The 18,557-nt window shown below is 45.2% G+C and overlaps 1 protein-coding gene across 14 annotated transcripts in view; it reads left to right on the top strand.

Moving 5' to 3' along the window:
* LOC125459155 (RING finger protein 145-like) overlaps positions 1–18,557 on the top strand; it is a 175,897-nt gene that overhangs the window by 144,483 nt on the left and 12,857 nt on the right. For 11 of the 14 annotated variants that reach the window (XM_059650502.1, XM_059650505.1, XM_059650493.1 and 8 more), the window contains 5 exons: positions 5,761–5,869; positions 9,771–9,862; positions 11,507–11,742; positions 16,219–16,397; positions 17,640–17,780. In XM_059650502.1, coding sequence (XP_059506485.1) covers positions 5,787–5,869; positions 9,771–9,862; positions 11,507–11,742; positions 16,219–16,397; positions 17,640–17,780 — 731 coding nt within the window. In that variant the 5' untranslated portion in view covers positions 5,761–5,786. Of the gene's footprint in view, positions 1–4,916; positions 5,663–5,760; positions 5,870–9,770; positions 9,863–11,506; positions 11,743–16,218; positions 16,398–17,639; positions 17,781–18,557 lie in introns of those variants that run through there. The other 3 variants (XM_059650511.1, XM_048545224.1, XM_048545215.2) reach the window with 2 other exon arrangements.

The following is an 18,557-nucleotide window of genomic DNA, read 5'->3' as shown; positions in this document are numbered from 1 at the left end:
GATCAAGATCCTGGAATACCCTCTCCAGTGGCATTATGGATGTGTCTAAAGCTGATAGGCTGCAGCGGTTCAAGAAAGCAGCTCACCATCAACTAGGGACAGGCAATAATGCTGGCTCAACAGCCCCCACATCCCAGAATAAAGGAAAAGTATTACAAACTTTTGCCAACTAACGTAACCCATTTATGTGTTTCTGTAATAAGGAGTAGAGCTGGATGAACACAGCAGGCCAAGCAGCATCAGAGGAGCAGGAAAGCTGGCGTTTTGGGTCTAGACCCTTCTTCAGCAATTTGCCAGCATCAAATCATATATGTTGCCCTAGACTCCTTATGTCCTCTTTCTTACCAATCTTGTTGTCATGGGCAAATTTGACTACCGTGTATTTAGTGTCATCAACTGGGTTGTTGATGTGGATTATAAATTGTTGAGGTGCCAGTGCTGACTTCTGTGACTGTTCCTTGGATACAATTTGCTTATCTTTGCTGCCTGTTTCCTATTAGATAAGTAACACATTTTCCCTGCCAATATCTCCCTACGCCAAGCGCTCTTCTTTCTTATTCCTGTATGGGATGTGGGTGTCACTGGGGAAGCTGACAGATTTTTTTTCTGACCCTACTTGCTTTTGAACTAGGCCATTTCAGAGCATAGTTCAGAGTAAACCACATTGCTGAGCAACTGGAATGAAGTAGACCAGATCTCAAGACTTAAAGACATGTGGTAGGGATAAACCAGAGAATTACAGACCAGTGAATCTCACATCAGTGGTAGGGAAACTATTGGGAAAATTCTGAAACATATAATTCACATTCATTTGAAGAGGTCAGATTTGACTCTGAAAAGCATTAGATGAGGCATTTTGGAAGAAGTAACGTGACAAGGGAGTATGCCATGAATGGCAGGACATGAAGGAAGCTAAAAGGAACAGAGGAATCTTGAGGTACTTGTCCATAGATTGCTGAAGGTGGCTAGTTTGGTTAACATTCTTAACAGAATGGTTACGGCGGCACATGGGACACAATTGTACATCAGTTACAACAGTAAGAAAGCTATGTTGGACCTGGATAGGATGTTGGTTAGGTCACAGCTGGAAAACTGTGCAGATGCTGGAGAATCCAAGATAATAAAGTGTGAAGCTGGATGAACACAGAAGGCCAAGCAGCATCTCAGGAGCACAAAAGCTGACGTTTCAGGCCTAGCCCCTTCATCAGAGAGGGGGATGGGGTGAGGGTTCTGGAATAAATAGGGAGAGAGGGGGAGGTGGACCGAAGATGGAGTGAAAAGAAGATAGGGGGAGAGGAGAGTATAGGTGGGGAGGTAGGGAGGGGATAGGTCAGTCCAGGGAAGATGGACAGGTCAAGGAGGCGGGATGAGGTTAGTAGGTAGGAAATGGAGGTGCGGCTTGGGGTGGGAGGAAGGGATGGGTGAGAGGAAGAACAGGTTAGGGAGGCAGAGACAGGTTGGACTGGTTTTGGGATGCAATGGGGGGAGGGGAAGAGCTGGGCTGGTTGTGTGATGCAGTGGGGGGAGGGGACGAACTGGGCTGGTTCACCTGCAAAAGTTAATAAGTTTGCAGGTGACACCAAAACTCATGGTGTTGTGGACAGTGAAAAATGTTATCTCACAGTACAAGGGACCTTGGCCAGATGGGCCGAGGAGTAGCAGATAGAGTTTAATTTACAAAACTGTGAGGTGTTGCATTTTGGAAAGGCAAATCAAGGCAGGACTTCTACTGTTAAAGGTAAGGTTCTGGGAAGTGTTGCCAAACGAAGAGACCGCGGGGTGCAAGTTCATAGTTCCTTGAAGGCAGGGTCACAAGCTGGCAGGGTAGTGAAGAAGGTGTTTGGTACACTTGCATTAGTTGGTCAGTACGTTGGGTAGAGGAGTTGGGATGTCATGTTGTGGCTGTACAAGCCACTTTTGGAATACCACGTTCAGTTCTGGTCTCCCTGCGATAGGAAAGATGTTGTTAAACCTGAAAGCGTGCAGAAAAGATTTATAAGGATGTTGCTAGGATTGGAAGGTTCGAGCTGTAGGGAGAGATTGAATAGGCTGGGCCATTTTCTCTCGAATGTCGAAGGCTGAGGGGTGATGCATGCTTTTAAAATCATGAGGGGCATGGGTAGGGTGAACAGCCAAGGCCATTTTCCCATGTTAGGGGAGTCTAAAACTAGAGGGCGTGGGTTTAAGGTCGGAGGGGAATGATTTAAAGGGGACCTGAGGGGTGACCTTTTCACACAGAGGGTGCTGTGTGTATGGAATGAGCTGTCAGAGGAAATGGTGGAAGCTGGTACGATTGCAACATTTAAAAGGAATTTGGTTAAGAACGGTTTAGAGGGACATGGGCTGATTGCTGGCAAATGGAACCAGATTAATTTAGGATATCTGGTCGGCATGGACGAGATAAACCGAAGGGTCTGTTTCCATGCTGCATGGCTCTGTAACCAGGATGTTGCCTGGAATGGAGCAGGGTGGAATGGAGGTTGGATACAGTCAGGCTATTTTCTCTAAAGTAGACAATACTGGGGAGGGGGTGGCATGGGGACTGTGAGCAAAATTATTGTCTCAACTACTGTTGTATCTTGTGAACGGTTCAGAGACTCTTGTAGAAAATTCATCTATTTGAAAATGCATAGTGTCACTCTGCACAGAATTCACAGTTCAGCAGCAGACCATTCAGTCTGTTTAGTATAGTTTGTTGTTGAAGCTCACCTTGAACCTCAATTCATTCCATCAGAATGACCTACTCCGCCCCATTCCTGTATGAACTTGTCGATATCTTCCCATAAACACATTTCTACTCTCCTCCAGATGATGGCAGCATCCACATTCTCAGCATCTGCGATTAATTCAGTTTTTATTCCACATTCTCAGACTGTAGGTGGAGAATTATTTTTCCTGAATTCCCTCGTTTATCACTATCTCATAACTACGTTCCCTCACTCTCGGTAAACACTGTTAAACAGCTACATAAGTTTTGCGACTTTCCTTAGCGACAAGGCTGGGATAGACATTTTTTTAATCCAGTAACGCAATCGAAGGTGTGAGACCGGAAAAATGAAGCTGAGGATTATCTGAGTAAAACGAAACACTGTCGATGCTGGAGATCAGAAACAAAACAGTAAATGGTGGAGAAACTTGGCATCACTGGCAGCATCTGTGGGAAGTAAACAAAGTTAATGTTTCAGATCACTGATAATGGGAACTGCAGATGCTGGAGAATCCAAGATAATAAAGTGTGAAGCTGGATGAACACAGCAGGCCCAGCACAGCAGGCTCATCAGAGATCCCCCTCTCTGATGAAGGGTCCAGGTCCGAAACGTCAGCTTTTGTGCTCCAGAGATGCTGCTTGGCCTGCTGTGTTCATCCAGCTTCACACTTTGTTAACGTTTCGGCCTGTTGATTTTTCATCAGCTGATGCTTTTGGGGATGATCGTGATCTTGCTGAAAGGTAGAGCAGACTTGGAGCTGAATGGCCTACATTTTATGATTTTTATTACTGATTTATAGATTTCTTTTTTCAAAAATGGTAAGTTCCCCTCTTTCCTTTTCTGCTGTAAGAGAAACTTTACAGAGGTTTAGTTTTATTCATTCGTGGGCCAGCATTTATTGTCCATCCCTAATTACCCAGAGGGCAGTTAAGAATTGTTGTGGGTCTGGAGTCACATGTGGGCCAGACCAGGTAAGGATGTTAGTTTCCTTCCCTAAAGAACATTAGTGAACCGGATGGGTTTTTCCTGACAGTCAACAATAGTTTAATGGTCATCATTAGACTCTTCATTCCAGATTTGCTGCCATAGCGGGTTTCGAACCTGGGTCTCTGGAAACAATCCAGCAATAATACCAATAGGCCACTGCGTCCCCTCATTTCTCTTCCTATTGCCCTACTTCCTCTTACAAAGAGGGTTTTGTCCATCAAGAAGCACAGTGGACTTTATTTTCACATTAAGTCTGGTCCATGACCAGTGCAGAGCAGCAGTGGCAGCCCTTATAGCTGGCCTCCTTTAGTCATCACGAAGGCCTTTGACCTTTTCAACTGGGAAGGATTGTGGAGCATTTTCCTGGAATGTGGCTGCCTGTGGAAATTCTTCTTCATGGAGGAGACAATGGCTGTGGTTGACAAACGCATCTGGTTCACAAATGCCTAATCACTAGCTCAGTAAAGGAAACTGTTATCCTTACCCGATCTGGCCTGCTTATGGCTGCAGAGAAAAAGGTAATGAGGTTTATTCTTAAGTGCCCTCAGCAGTAAATGCTGGCCTGGCCAGCGATAATGAATAAAAACGCTAATTCCCCACCAGCTGCATGAAAGTATGAGACGTGATCCTCTGAAGGATTCAACGCTTGTACAAATTGGAGTTCTGCTAGGCTGGGTCATTGCACCGACGCTGCTCTCCATCTGCTTTCTCTCCCCAGACTGCTGCCAGACCTGCTGTGTTTTTCCAGCAATTGCAGTTTTGTCCCTCTTCTCTATCTTCACTGCTGCAGCACTCCTCTACATATCTGCGAAGCCCCTGTACGACCTGCATCGCTCAAGTGCAGAACCATGATCACTCCGACCTTCTTTGTCAAGCTGCAGGATACAAACAAAGTCTGTGCGCGTACGTGTGCACATGCGTGTGTGTTCAGAGCCTGAGTTGTAAGCCGTCATGGATGCACTCATACAGGCATATGAGAGAATGGGTCACAGACTGTACAGCTGGAAAACAAAGGTCCTCTAACTGCTAGCTCCTGTTTGAGAACACTGCGAAGATTCACAGTGAGTTACTGGACAGTTTCCATACCTTGTGAGTGTCCTCTGCGGGAGGGCAGGCGTTAACGGGCAAAATTCACCATCGTCTTCCATGTGCCATTACAGCCTTCGGCCACCAGAGGAACACTTGTTTGCTGACAGACCTTAAACTGGACACCAAGTTCGTGGTCAACAGAACTGCAGAGTTCCCAGCTCTCCGGTATGTGCCAGAGACATGTACGGTGTGCAGTAGACAAATCCTGGAGAAGTATCATCAACGATACATCTACCAAATCCTGTAAATCCACTGCCAGGCTCCCTGGCCGACATGCCCAGCATTTGAGGCACTGATCGCAGTCAATCAACCGCGTCTGTGTTTGACACAAGATTTCAGAAGTGAACTCTCCACCTGGAGCTTTGCCATGGCAACGGGTTTCCAGGAGGGTGGAGGAAATAAGGATCAAGGATGTCCTTAAAGACTCTCTGAAGGATTATTGCAACGTCTGCATTAGTTCGTGACAATCTGTAACTCCAATCTGCCTGAACCAAAGGCGAAGCAGCCATGAAGATGTCGGTCATTCTGAGAGTCTCCAACAGGCCCAGGTGAAGGCCACGCTCAAACAGCAGAAGGAGCGTGTGAAAACCTGAACTTCCCATCCACCCAGGGGTTTATGGGACACGTCACCTCAGGATCCATAACTGCAGTGGAAATAGGTCATTTTCAATTCCATGGGAATGTCTAAGAGAAGGAAGGATTGGTTATAGCAGAGATCTTTGCAAACTCAAGAAAAATTGGGTGACCATGAGATACAGGTGTGTGGGCTGACGACAGTAGGATTAGTTTTGGATTGCTTACGTAAAGAGCAAACAAGGCTACAGTGGCAGAAATTTCAGGTCACCACAGGGTTTCTAACTTTGTGCCTCCGAACCAGAGTATGTATGGACTCCCTCCACTGAGCTGTCCATTGTTTCTTTTGTGACACCCTCACACCTCCATTTGTGCTGAGCTCTGCTACACTTCTGCTTCACAGGTCACCTCCTCAGTGCGTTTGTGCTTATGTTGCCTCTCCAGCATTTGGTGAAGCTGTACCTATATTTGCTGACGGCCTCGTTGCTGTACATGGGACACCAGACCTGCAGGTGAGTGTCGGACAGGTTTGTGGTTCGGCAGTGCCCATGCTTGTGTTCCTTGCCTCTGGGTTCAGCCCTGTGTCACTTGGAGCTTAACCTCAGCAGGTTGTTAAAGTTGGGTGGGGCTTTCACGATGGAGTTGAATTTAGTTCTGAGTACATCTTGCTCCATTAAGCACTTGACATTTGCATTGTTTTGCAACATTGATTTGTTTATTGTTGTCATGTGTGCCAAGATACAATGAAAAGTCGTCATATAATCTTATCCTCTTGTGTTTTGGCAGAAATTAAATTTGAAGCTTGAGCTTGAACCTATTCCATATTCAACTCTCATCCAGCAGATTTGACATGAGGGCAGAAACATTACCATATTTCCTTTCGCCATTAAAATTAGATAAAGTGAGCTGCAAAGTAACTGGTCATTTGTCCAACTGATCAGATCACTTGATTGGCACCCCTTTGACATTCACTCCCATCACCACAGGCTCGCAGTGTATACTATCTGAAGACGTTTACATCCACTCACCAAGGATCCTTCTCAAGCATATGATCTCTGGAAAGACAAGGGCAGCAGATACATAGGAGCAACACAATTTGTAAGATCCTTTCCAAGCCACACACCATCCTGACTTGGAATGATATTGTCTTTCCTTCACTTTGGGGTCTAAATCCTGGAACTCCCTCACTGACAGTATTGTGGATTTACCTGCAATGAATGGACTGCAGAGATTCGAGATGGTGGCTCACACCACCTTCTCAAGAGAAATTGGGAATTGGCAAGCAGTTATAGCAAAGCCAGAGGAATCCAGGCCCTTCGAAAGGATGAAGAAAAGCGTCTATTAGATCACTTGCGCTCCACAACCATCTCCTCCCATAGAATCATAAAATGATCACAGTGCAGCAAGAGACCATTCAACCTGCTGTATCCATGCTGGCTCTCTACTAGGAGCTCAACTTGTTCCATTTTTGCACCCTCTCCCTGTAGCCCTGTCGATCTTTTCCCTTGAGGTAATTTACCTGATGTCACTTTTAAAAGTCACAATTGAATGTGCCTCCACAGTAGACACTGGAGCAGGTCAGTCAATATTCTATACAATTGCTACCCTTTTGAAAAAGCTTTATCCTCATGTTACCTTTCACAGTCACCTTGACTCGGTTCCCTCCGTTTCATGACCCTTTGTCAATGGTAGCTGCCGCCCCCAATCTGCACTGTCTGGACTCACCCGACTTCACTTTGTCAGGCCTGCAAATCATTTGCAGCAGAAAGTTTTATTACTGACCACCATTTGTAGCCCATCCCAAATTACCCTGGAACTGAGTGGCATGTTAGGCCATTTCAGAGGGTGGTATAGAATCAGTCTGTGGATCTGGGGTTGCAGGGAGGTCAGACCAGGTAAAGACAGCAGAAGGATGTGAACCAGATGCGCTTTTTTTTGCATGACAATCAACATTGAACAAAGAACTGTACTGTGCAGGTACAGGCCCTTTGTCCCGTCAAGGCTGTGCCAATACACAATGCCTTTTGAAACTGAAAACCTTCACTTAATCAACAGCTCCTGTGATGCTGCTGGGCCTGCTGTGTTCGTCCAGCTCCACACTTTGTTATCTCTGATTCTCCAGCTTCTGCAGTTCCCATTAAAACTAACCCTCTATTCATGTGTCTGTCAAGATGCATCTTAAGTATTGTTTTTAAGTTGTATCTGCTTCTGCCACTTCTGCTGGCAATGCATTCCAAGCATTCACTGCCGTCTGTGTAGAAGCACTGACAAATAACAAGTGTTTCAGCACTAATCCCTGCAGAACATCACTGGTTACAGATTTCCAGTCAGTAAAACACCCTTCCACCACTTCTCTGTCTCCAATGACCGAGTCAGTTCTGAATCCATCTTACCAGCTCACCTCAGATGTAATTTGACCAGGTGTATCAGCCTGCCACGAGGGACCTTGTCGAAAGCCTTGCTAAAGTCCATGTAGACAACATTCACTGCTCTGCCCTCATCAGTCATTTTTGTCACTTGCTCAAAAAACTCAAATCAAATTTGTCAGACACGACATGAAACTGTGCTGCCTATTGCTAATCCAGAAGCTGGTGATGGCCTAGTGGTATCATCGCTCGACTATTCATCCAGATCCCCAGGTAATGTTCTGGGGGACCTGGGTTTGTATCCTGCCATGGCAGATGGAATTTGAATTCAATAATAATCTAGAATTGAGTCTAATGATGACTGTGAAATCATTGCTGAATGGCAGGAAAAACCCATCTAGCTCACTAGTGACCATTACAGAACAAAATCTGCCTACGTGTGACTCTAGACCCACAGCAATGTGGCTGACTCTTAACTGCCCTCTGGGCAATTAGGCATGGACAATAAATGCTGCCCAGCCAGTGATACCCACATCCCATGAGCAAATTTTTTAAAAAGTCCATATTTTTCCAAATGAGAGTAAATCCTGTCCCTAAGAATCTTCTGCAATAATTTTCCTACCACTGTTGTAAGGCTTGCTGGTCTGTAATTTCCTGGATTTTTCCTGTGGTCCTTAAACAAAGGAACAACATTGGTTCTTCTCTAGTTCTCTGGAAACTCTCCTGTGACCAAAGTGGACACAAAGATTTCGTACAAGGTCCCATTTGCTCCCTGGTCTTCCTCAGTATTCTCGGATAGATCCCAGCAGGTCCTGGGTACTTGTCTACCTTTAATAAAAACAGAAAGAATTGTGGATGCTGTAAATCAGGAACAAAAACAAAGTTGCTGGAAAAGCCCAGCAGGTCTGGCAGCATCTGTGAAGTTAAAATCAGAGTTAACGTTTCAGGTCCGGTGACCCTTTCTCTGACGAAACATTAACTCTGATTTTTCTACACAGATGCTGCAGGATCTGCTGAGCTATTCCTGTTTTTGTACTTGTCTACCTTTTTAGTGTTTTTAAAAATCTCAGCATGGTCAACATTAGATTCATTTTTAATTCCACGTTTTTATTGAATTTACATTTCACCAGCTACCTTTTGAACCCGAAAACCACAGACTATTTGAACGAGGGCCTGGACATAGTGACAGGGATAATATCTCCCCATATGGCATGAAATGGTACAGATTCAATTAAGAGGAATCTCGATAGGTGCTTGAGTGAAAAAGAATGTGGAAAATGAAGTGTTTGTGGAACACTACAACATTACATGTACCATTGGGTCAAATAGCCTGGTGTTGTATGCTGGTTTCTATCTGATAATTATTTGGAAATGGTGCTATAACTTGCACCAAAAGTAGTATTTTGGGACTCAGATTGATTTAATTGTATTTGTTACTGGAATGTGGCTATCTTTGTCAAGGCCTATCATTTATTTTGCATTAATTAATTGCCCTTGAGAAGGTAGTGGTGAGCTGCCTGCTTGAACTGCTGCAGTCCACGTGCTGCGGGTTGTGCCCTTAGGTTGGGAATTCCAGAATGTTGACTCAAAGACACTGAAGAGATGGTGATGTATTTCCAAGTCAGGATGACTGAAACTGTTGGATGAGGTGGCAAACAAGATAGCCGCCTTGTCCAGACAGTGTTGAGTCGTTTGAATGTTTTTGGAGTTGACTTCCTGCTGGAGGTGCTGGATGCTACCCATGTTATGGGTCCTGACGACATTTCAATAATACAACGTCGAACTTGTGCTCTAGTGCTTGCTGCTCCCCTAACCAGGCTGTTCCAGTACAACTACGCCACTGGTGTCTACACAACAATGTGAAAGATTGCCCAGACATGTCATGGACACAAAATGAAGGACAAATCCAACCTAGCCAGTTACTGCTCAGCCTGTAACACCCATAACCTGTGAATAAATAACGAAAACAAAATTGCAGTCAGGAAATTAAATGTTTCTGTGGGAAACCGTTGTTGGCTAATTCTCTGATGTTTTGCTTTCTTCAAAGGAACTATGTTCTTAAAGAGCTTGAATCGGGATACGATGGGGCAGTGTATCTTGACTTAGTAGCACTTCAGCGTTTCGTCAGTGCACTAACAGGTAAGGAAGAAGGTATTCTGCTATCACTAACAGGTGAGGCTGCATCTCTTTGGGAAATAGGAATGTGTGTCTGTAGTTATCCAAAGAGCCATCAGCGTAGTAGAAGGCCATGCAGCCCACTGTTGTAGGGCCGGCTCTTTCCAAAGGCTTTCTGTTGAGCTCTGCACCCTGAAAACCAGATCCCAACTACCAGCTTCCCAATGTTGACCCCAAGTCATCTTTGGATCATAAGTTACATTCAAGAGCTCTGTTTTTTCCTTTAAATACTAATCTGTTTTGACGTCTGTTGCTGTTTTTAAGTTGTATTCCTTGCTTCTTGAGAAGCCAGTGAGGGTTATTAGCCTCAGGAAACAGACCCAGGCTTGTAACCATCCATTGTCTCTTTGGCACTCTAATCCTGGCCCCCTCACGTCCCAGATCTTCATTGCTCCATGTTTGGTGTCCAAGTCATCAGTGGTTTAGATGTCGGGTTCTGAAATTCCCTCCCTCAAACATTTCTAACCTATCTTAATGTCAAGCATGAAACCACTCTCATCTGTTGAAAAGCCCATGTGGTTCACTCCTGGCTTCAGGGAAAGAAACCTACCATGCTTATCTGGGTCTGACTGCAGACCCACAACAACGTGGTTGACTCATAACTGCCCTCTGAAATGGCCGAGCAAAGCAGCTGAGTTCCAGGACAATTAAGGTTTTGTAATAACTGCTGACCTAGCTAGTGACACCCAAACCCTATGCATGCATTAAAAGGAATCCACCTCTCTATCTTACAGAACAAGGTGTAGAGCTGGATGAACACAGCAGGCCAAGTAGCATCAGAGGAGCAGGAAAGCTGACATTTCGGGCCTAGACCCTTCTCTATCTTCCCCCCCCCCTCTCTCCCTGACACTCTGGCACTTCTTAAAAACTATTTTTTTCACTGTGGGTTTCGTAAGCTGCCCTAATATCTCATAAGGTGTAATGGCAAATTTGTGTTTGGTAACACTTCCTGTGAAGTTCCTCAGGGTATTTTTTGTTCATTAGGGTCACTGCACAAATACAGGAATCTTTCGCTTGTTGGCTTACCACATAAGCAGTGTGCAGAAAAATTAAACAAACAACTGCAGATGTTGAACATCTGAAACAGAGCAGAAATTGCTGGCAAAACTCAGCAGGTCTGCTAGCATCTAAGGGGAGAAAGCAGAGTTAATGTTTCAAATCCACTGAGTTCAGAACGGGAGGTCAATGACAACTTGCAATTATGTAGAGTCTCCAGCACTCCACAGTCCTTGAAGACTATCAAGCAACATTTGTCAAGGGTATATTTGGCAAAATGTTTGGTCAAAGCGATCTGTTTTAATGAGCCTGCTCAAGGCGAGAAGCAGCATTAGAGAGATGGAGCAGTTCAGGGAGGGAGTTACAGAACTTAGGACCTCAACAATTAAAGGCATTGCCATCACTGATGGACTAAGGAAATTATGGATGTTGGAAAGAATTTTGTAAGTCAGAGGATTGAGGTTAATGGAGGAAGCTGTAGAGATAGGAAAGGGCAAAGCAATAAAGGGATTGGAATACCAGGCTGTTTTCTGCATGATGATGGAGTTTAGAGGTTTCTTTGGGTAAGAAATGCTCCTCATGCTAAACTCTGAATGTTTTCTGTTCCCGCAGCACAACTCCTGGTCTTGTGTCTCAGTTCTTTCTTCATGAGGCCCAAGCCATTCTGGTTGTTCTCTGCCCACCTGGTCCCTTTGCTCGCCAGGCTCTGTATGGTGCCCCTCACCGCCCTCCTCATCCTCAACAAGTTGACCATCATCTTCACCAGCCTTGAGGTGCTCTACTTCCTGCTGTGTAACATGTTTGTGCCCTACAACCTGGCCAAGTCTGCCTACCGAGAGATTGTGCAGGTAGGACTGATCCAAAACTACATTCAAGTTAAGGGTCAATGGCCACATCATTTCTTCTGCTGGGGTGTGCCATGGTAAGTGGTGGCACGACCTTTGGATCAGAGCTAGGCCATTGAGCTTGATACAGTGGTGCTGGAAATTCAGGATTCTCATCGTCAGTGACAGAGTGTAGTACCCTGAGTGTAGCAAAACATCCCAAAGTGCTTCCTTTATCAGACAAGCATTGAAACAGACAGACCAGGGCAAGTGACCAAAAGCTTAGACACTCAGACAAGACTTAAAGGATGAAGAGCCGCTTAGGAGATTTTGAAAGAGAATTTCTGAGCTTGAAGGACCAAGTTCCTTGAAAAGAAGACAACTTTTGAGGCTGAGGGGAGCAGGGGGAGGTGGGCAATGAATTAAAACTACTTATAGAGAGATTAAGTTTGATTTTTAGGTAAGAGTATTATAAAACCCAGCAGAATAAGGTGGTGTTACGGATAGAGCAGCCTGATTTAATTGGATAGAACATAGAAAAGTATAGCACAGTACAGGCCCTTCGGCCCACGATGTTGTGCCATGGAATAATCCTAATCCAAAAAGAAAATAACCTAACCCACATTCCCCTCAATTCAGTGCTGTCCATGTGCATGTCCAGCAGTTGCTTAAATGTCACTAACGACTCCGCTTCCATGACTACCACTGGTAAACTATTCCATGCGCTCACAACTCTCTGGGTGAAGAACCTCCCACTGACGTCTCCTCTATACGTTCCTCCTAACACCTTAAAACCATAACCCCTCATGGCAGTCAATCCTGCCCTGGGGAAAAGTCTCTGGCTATCGACTCTATCCATGCCTCTCATTACCTTGTACACCTCAATCAGGTCACCTCTCTTCCTCCTCTCCAGAGAGAACAGTCCGAGCTCAGTCAACATCTCCCTGTAAGACAAGCCCTCCAGTCTAGGCAGCATCCTGGTAAACCTCCTTTGTACCCTCTCTACAGCCTCCACATCTTTCTTAATATAGGGTGACCAGAACTGGACACACTATATTCCAAGGATGTGAGTTTGCTCGCTGAGCTGGAAGGTTAGTTTTCAGACGTTTCGTCACCATTCTAGGTAACATCATCGGTGAGCCTCCGACGAAGCACTGGTGTTATGTCCCGCTTTCTATTTATCTGTTTAGGTTTCCTTGGGTTGGTGATGTCATTTCCTGCATTGGTAATGTCATTTCCTGTTCTTTCTTTTTTCCCCAAGTGTGGTCTCACCAGGGTTTTGTAGAGCTGCAGCATAACCTCGTGGCTCTTAAACTCGATCCCGCTGTTAATGAAAGCCAAAACACCATATGCTTTCTTAACAACCTTATCCACCTGGGTGGCAACTTTGAGGGTGCTATGCACTTGAACACCAAGATCCTGCTGCTCCTCCACACTGCTGAGAATTCTGCCTTTGATCCTATATTCAGCATTTAAGTTCGACCTTCCAAAATGCACCACTTTGCATTTATCCAGGTTGAACTCCATCTGCCATTTCTCAGCCCAGCTCTGCATTCTGTCAATGTCTCGCTGAAGCCTGCAATAGCCCTTGATACTATCAACGGCACCTCCAACCTTTGTGTCATCAGCAAACATACTAACCCACCCCGCAACCTCCTCATCCAAGTCATTTATAAAAACTACAAAGAACAGAGGCCCAAGAACAGAGCCCTGCGGGACACCACTCTGCACTGACCTCCAGGCAGAATACTTACCATCTACAACCACTCTCTGCCTCCTGTCAGCCAACCAATTCTGAATCCAGACAGCCAAATCACCCTGCATCCTATACCTCCTGACTTTATGAATGAGCCTGCCGTGGGGAATCTTATCAGATGCCTTGCTGAAGTCCATGTACACCACATCCACTGCTCGACCCTTGTCAACCTGTCTCATGACTTCCTCAAAGAACTCAATAAGATTTGTAAGGTATGACCTGCCCCCCTCAACGCCATGCTGACTCCCTTTAATCACGCTCTGCTTTTCCAAATAGTCATAAATTCTATCCCTCGGTATTCTTTCCAAAACCTTGCTGACCACAGACGTAAGACTGACTGGTCTGTAAGTTCCAGGGAATTCACTATTCCCTGTCTTGAAAAGAGGAACAACATTTGCCTCCCTCCAATCTTCCGGTACGACTCCCGTGGAGAGTGAGGAAGGAAAAATCTTCGCCAGCGGCTTAGCAACCTCCTTTCTCGCTTCCCGGAGCAACCTAGGATAAATCTGGTCATAGTTTTAAGATGTTAGGAGGAACGTATAGAGGAGACGTCAGTGGGAGGTTCTTCACCCAGAGAGTTGTGAGCACATGGAATAGTTTGCCAGTGGTAGTTGTGGAAGCAGAGTCATTAGTGACATTTAAGCAACTGCTGGACATGCACATGGACAGCAGTGAATTGAGGGGAATGTATGTTAGGTTATTTTATTTTTGGATTAAGATTATTCCACGGCACAACATCGTGGGCCGAAGGGCCTGTACTGTGCTGTACTTTTCTATGTTCTATCCAATTAAATCAGGCTGCTCTGTCCATTACACCTTCTCATTCTGCTGGGTTTTATAATACTCTTATCTAACAAAATCAAACTTAATCTCTCTATAAGTAGTTTTAATTCATTGCCCACCTCCCCCTGCTCCCTTCAGCCTCAAAAGTTGTCGTCTTTTCAAGGAACTTGGTCCTTCAAGCTCAGAAGTTCTCTTTCAAAATCTCCTAAGCGGCTCTTCATCCTTTAAGTCTTGTCTGAGTGTCTAAGCTTTTGGTCACTTGCCCTGGTCTGTCTGTTTCAATGCTTGTCTGATAAAGGAAGCACTTTGGGATGTTTTGCTACACTCAGGGTACTACACTCTGTCACTGACGATGAGAATCCTGAATTTCCAGCACCACTGTATCAAGCTCAATGGCCTATCTCTGATCATCAATCAATTCCTGACATTTATCAAATGCAAATTCCACCGTCTGCCAAGCTCCCCAGAATATTACCTGGGTCTCTTGATGAACAATCCGGTAATAATCCCATTAAGCCATTGTCCACCTCCTATTTTTACAACAATTGGTTTCATGGTCATCTTTTGAATTTTAATTAATCAAATTTAAATCCCACAATTTATGATGCCTCCCTCACTGTTATTTTTTGTTCTATTGTGTATGTCTTGTCAGAAAGAGCCAGGTGTTAATGATAGGGTTAGGTCCTGTTTGAAGGTCATCAGTGGCCGGTCTGTGTCAGCTGGATCTCTTGTTTCTATTTGCGTTTGTGTTTCCTTCTGAAATCGCTCGTGTTGGTCAGTTATAATGAGAAACAAGACACATCTCGGAGATGCAGTGATAACCGAATGGGGCGTTGGTTTTGTATCTCCAGCCCCAAACTTTGGTCGGTAATGCTTTCCCTTCTAATCCCTCAAACCAAAATTGAGCTGCTGCAGACATGGCATCTTTATAAGGGATTATCGTTAAACAAAGAGTCTGTGTCAAACTTGTTTGGCTGGCCTTTCAGGTTACAGTACAAGCACTCTGAATGTTTCTGGCCTCCGTAGTCTGAGGCAGATATAGCAGCTGTGGGGAACATGCACTGTGTATTTCAAGCGCCCGTATCAGAATAGAGAGAAAACCGCTGTGGTGAAAGATTGAGGTGTTTTCTTTCAAAATTAAAACAGAAACTGAGAGGTCAACTTATAGCAGTTTTGGGCAGAGACCATTACAGCTTGGAAGGTGGCCATTCAACCTGTTGTATCTGCACTAGCTTTCTGAATCACTCTGTGCCAATTCAGTGCCTTTCCCAAGTAGCTCAGCTGATTGTTTCTTTGCCAGCTGATGATCCAAACTCCTTTCACGAGGAGAGCCAGCTCCCATGAATGCAAGAATCCAAACGTTGGATTTGTAAGTGCAAGCTCGTCACTTGTGAAGGCAGAGGAAAAATCTCTTTACTCAGCGGTGAGGGCATGGGACTGACTACCACAGGGAAATGTTGAAGCAAGTATTTTGCAGATGCTGTGAAAGGAAAGCTTAAATGTGGGCGTGAGCGGAGAGATCTGTTGAACAGGCTGAGATGAGGCGGATGGAAGCAGAGCAGATTTATGTGGAGTGTAAGGACCAGGATATGTTGTTCTGGCTGAGTGGCCACTTTGTATACTGTAGAGCCTGTAGATACAGATATGCCATTATATATTGTTATATATGTGATAATGTTGACCCTGTTGTGTCTGAAGGGCACTTTGGTTAGTTTAGGATAGGTGAGATTGCCGTTAAATTGTCCTTTTGTTGGTCACTGCTCAGTGAAGGGTGATGGAGGTGACAGGCGCGAGGTGAGGAGGTGAGGTGTGGTTTGCAGACGGGTGCATTCCCTGCATGGGAATGAAGGGAAGTGGGTAGAGCCCTGGTGGGATGGCCGCTCGAAGAGGCAGTGCACAGAGTCGACTGGTCACGGCTGGTTGTGTTTTTTTTTGTTGTGTGTGTGTGTGTGTGTGTGCAGGAGAGTGAGCTGTACGGAGTGCTGGGCCTGGGCATGATGCTGTGGAACCAGTTTGCAGTGCCAGCTCTCTTCACCACATTCTGGCTGGTGCTGTTTGTCACCGAGACCTACTTCTACCTCAGCTCGCACAACCAGCAGGGGGCATCGCAAGAGGGCCCGGTCTTCGCCTTCCTCACCAGGTAGTTTGTGATCAGAAAACATCAAAGTCTTCTGTTTTTAAAAAATAAGAGATGACAACCCTCTTTACCCATTGCTCGCAGTATGCTGATTTGCCCTTTAATTTTACCCAGGAAAGAATTGCATTTGTTTTGAACCATTTCCAACCTCAGCATGCCCCAAAACAGTTCTGTGACCAGTGAGGTCAATTTGGAAACAAGGCCGCTATTGTAATTTGACCATAAGGAGTGTGAACAGGAGTAGAGCATTTAGCCCCTCAATCCTGCTCCATCATTCTCTTTGATAGCGGCTGTTCTTCACCTTCCTGCCTCCTGATTCCCTGAGAGACCAGAAATCTGTCTACCCTAGCCTTCAGCGCGGGAGCATCCACCACTCTCTGGGCTGGAGAATTCCAAAAATTGACAACACTTTTGGGTGTAGAAATTTCTTGTCATCTCAGTCCTAATTGATTGGCCACTTATACTGGGCCTGTGCTCCAGTGTTTCCAGTTCTCCCCTGAGAGGAAACAGCTTTGCAGCCTTAACAATCTTATACCCTTCAATGAGATTGTGCCTCTAAACTCTGGGAATATTACTATTGTTGACTCTATGTGCAGGTGATGTTGTGATGCCTGGTCAAGTGAGTGCTTTCATGTAATTATGCCTGGGAATTAGCGATCTAATTGAACGTGTCACTCTCAAGGATCTGTGTCCCTGAGCCCCCTGGATCTCTCTGTGTTTCCTCTCTAAAACATGTAAGTTGGAGAAAATGAGACCATTAGGCTCCTCTGAACCTGTGCTGTCTTTGGATAAAATCATACATCTGATTGTGGCCTCAACTACCTCTCCTATTATCCTTACTACCCTAAATGCGCAGAGATAACAAGGTGTAGAGCTGGAGGAACACAGCAGGCTAAGCAGCATCAGGAAAGCTGCCGTTTCGGGTCTGGATCCTTCTACAGAAAATGCTTTCCTGCTCCTCTGATGCTACTTGTCCTGCTATGTTCATCCCGCTCTATACCTTGTTATCTCAGATTCTCCAGTGTTGGCAGTTCCTACTGTCCCTAAATGCATATATGTCTCTTTTTCAATCTGGAATTGTTGTCAGTCAGAAAATATTTGATGAATTTAAGCAAATCGTTATAAATCTCCAGCATGCATGTTTATCTCTTATATAGCTGATGCTGCACACTATCAAGTAGAGTTGCATTGGCCTTGTCAGGTGTTCAGTGCCTCATTGACGTCCTGCCTTTTGACCTCTTGCAGTGTAGCTGGATGCTGTGTTACTCCATACTCTCTAGTGGGTCTGACGTTCACAGTCTCTCGGCTGTCGCTGGGCTTGCTCACTCTGTGCAAGTTTTACCTGCAGGGATATTCAGCTTTTGTGAATGGCAACCTCATGCACAGGTAAAAGAACTTCAAGGGCCTGATCCATGCTCTCAAACAACTAACCAATCAACCAACAAACAGTGAAAGAACTTACCGGTCTGTTGAACCTGTCACACCCACTGCAGGACATCACAAAATGTTTGATGGAGATGACAAGGTGGAGAGCTGGATGAACACAGCAGGCCAAGCAGCATCAGAGGAGCAGGTTGCTGGCCTGCTGTGTTCACCCAGCTCTACACCTTGTTATCTCAGATTCTCTGGCATCTGCAGTTCCTACTACCTCTGAAACAAAATGCTTCGCGTCCTTTTTGAAGTGCAGTCACCGTTAATAACATTGGGAGAAGCTGTTACCAATTTTCCCGCGGTAAGATCCCCAATACACAGGCGATGTGATAATGATCATGGAGTGTTGCTCCTCCAGAGACTGAGAGTGAGGAATTGGTAGTCGATAATAAGGAAATGGAGGATGGAATTAAGAAATATTTTGCTTCTGCCTTTTACTATAGAGGCTTCTTCCCCGCTGTCATAGATCAGGACCGTAGATCATAGATCATAAATTATTGGATAGATCATAGAATCCCTACAGTGTGGAAATAGGCCCTTCTGCCCAATAAGTCCATGCCGAACCTCAGAGCATCCCAGCCTGACCCATCGCCCATAATCCTCGTAATCTACACATCCCTGAACACTTTTTGGGGCAATTTAGCATGGCCAATCCACCTAACCTGAACGTCTTTAGACTGTGGAAGGAAACCAGAGTACCCAGAGGAAGCCCACACAGACACAAGGAGAGTG

The sequence above is a fragment of the Stegostoma tigrinum genome, chromosome 1 (genome assembly GCF_030684315.1).
Source record: "Stegostoma tigrinum isolate sSteTig4 chromosome 1, sSteTig4.hap1, whole genome shotgun sequence".
Classification (NCBI taxonomy): domain Eukaryota; kingdom Metazoa; phylum Chordata; class Chondrichthyes; order Orectolobiformes; family Stegostomatidae; genus Stegostoma; species Stegostoma tigrinum.
The sequence above is the reverse complement of the archived record's forward strand: the minus strand, read 5'-3'. Positions and strand labels throughout refer to the sequence as shown.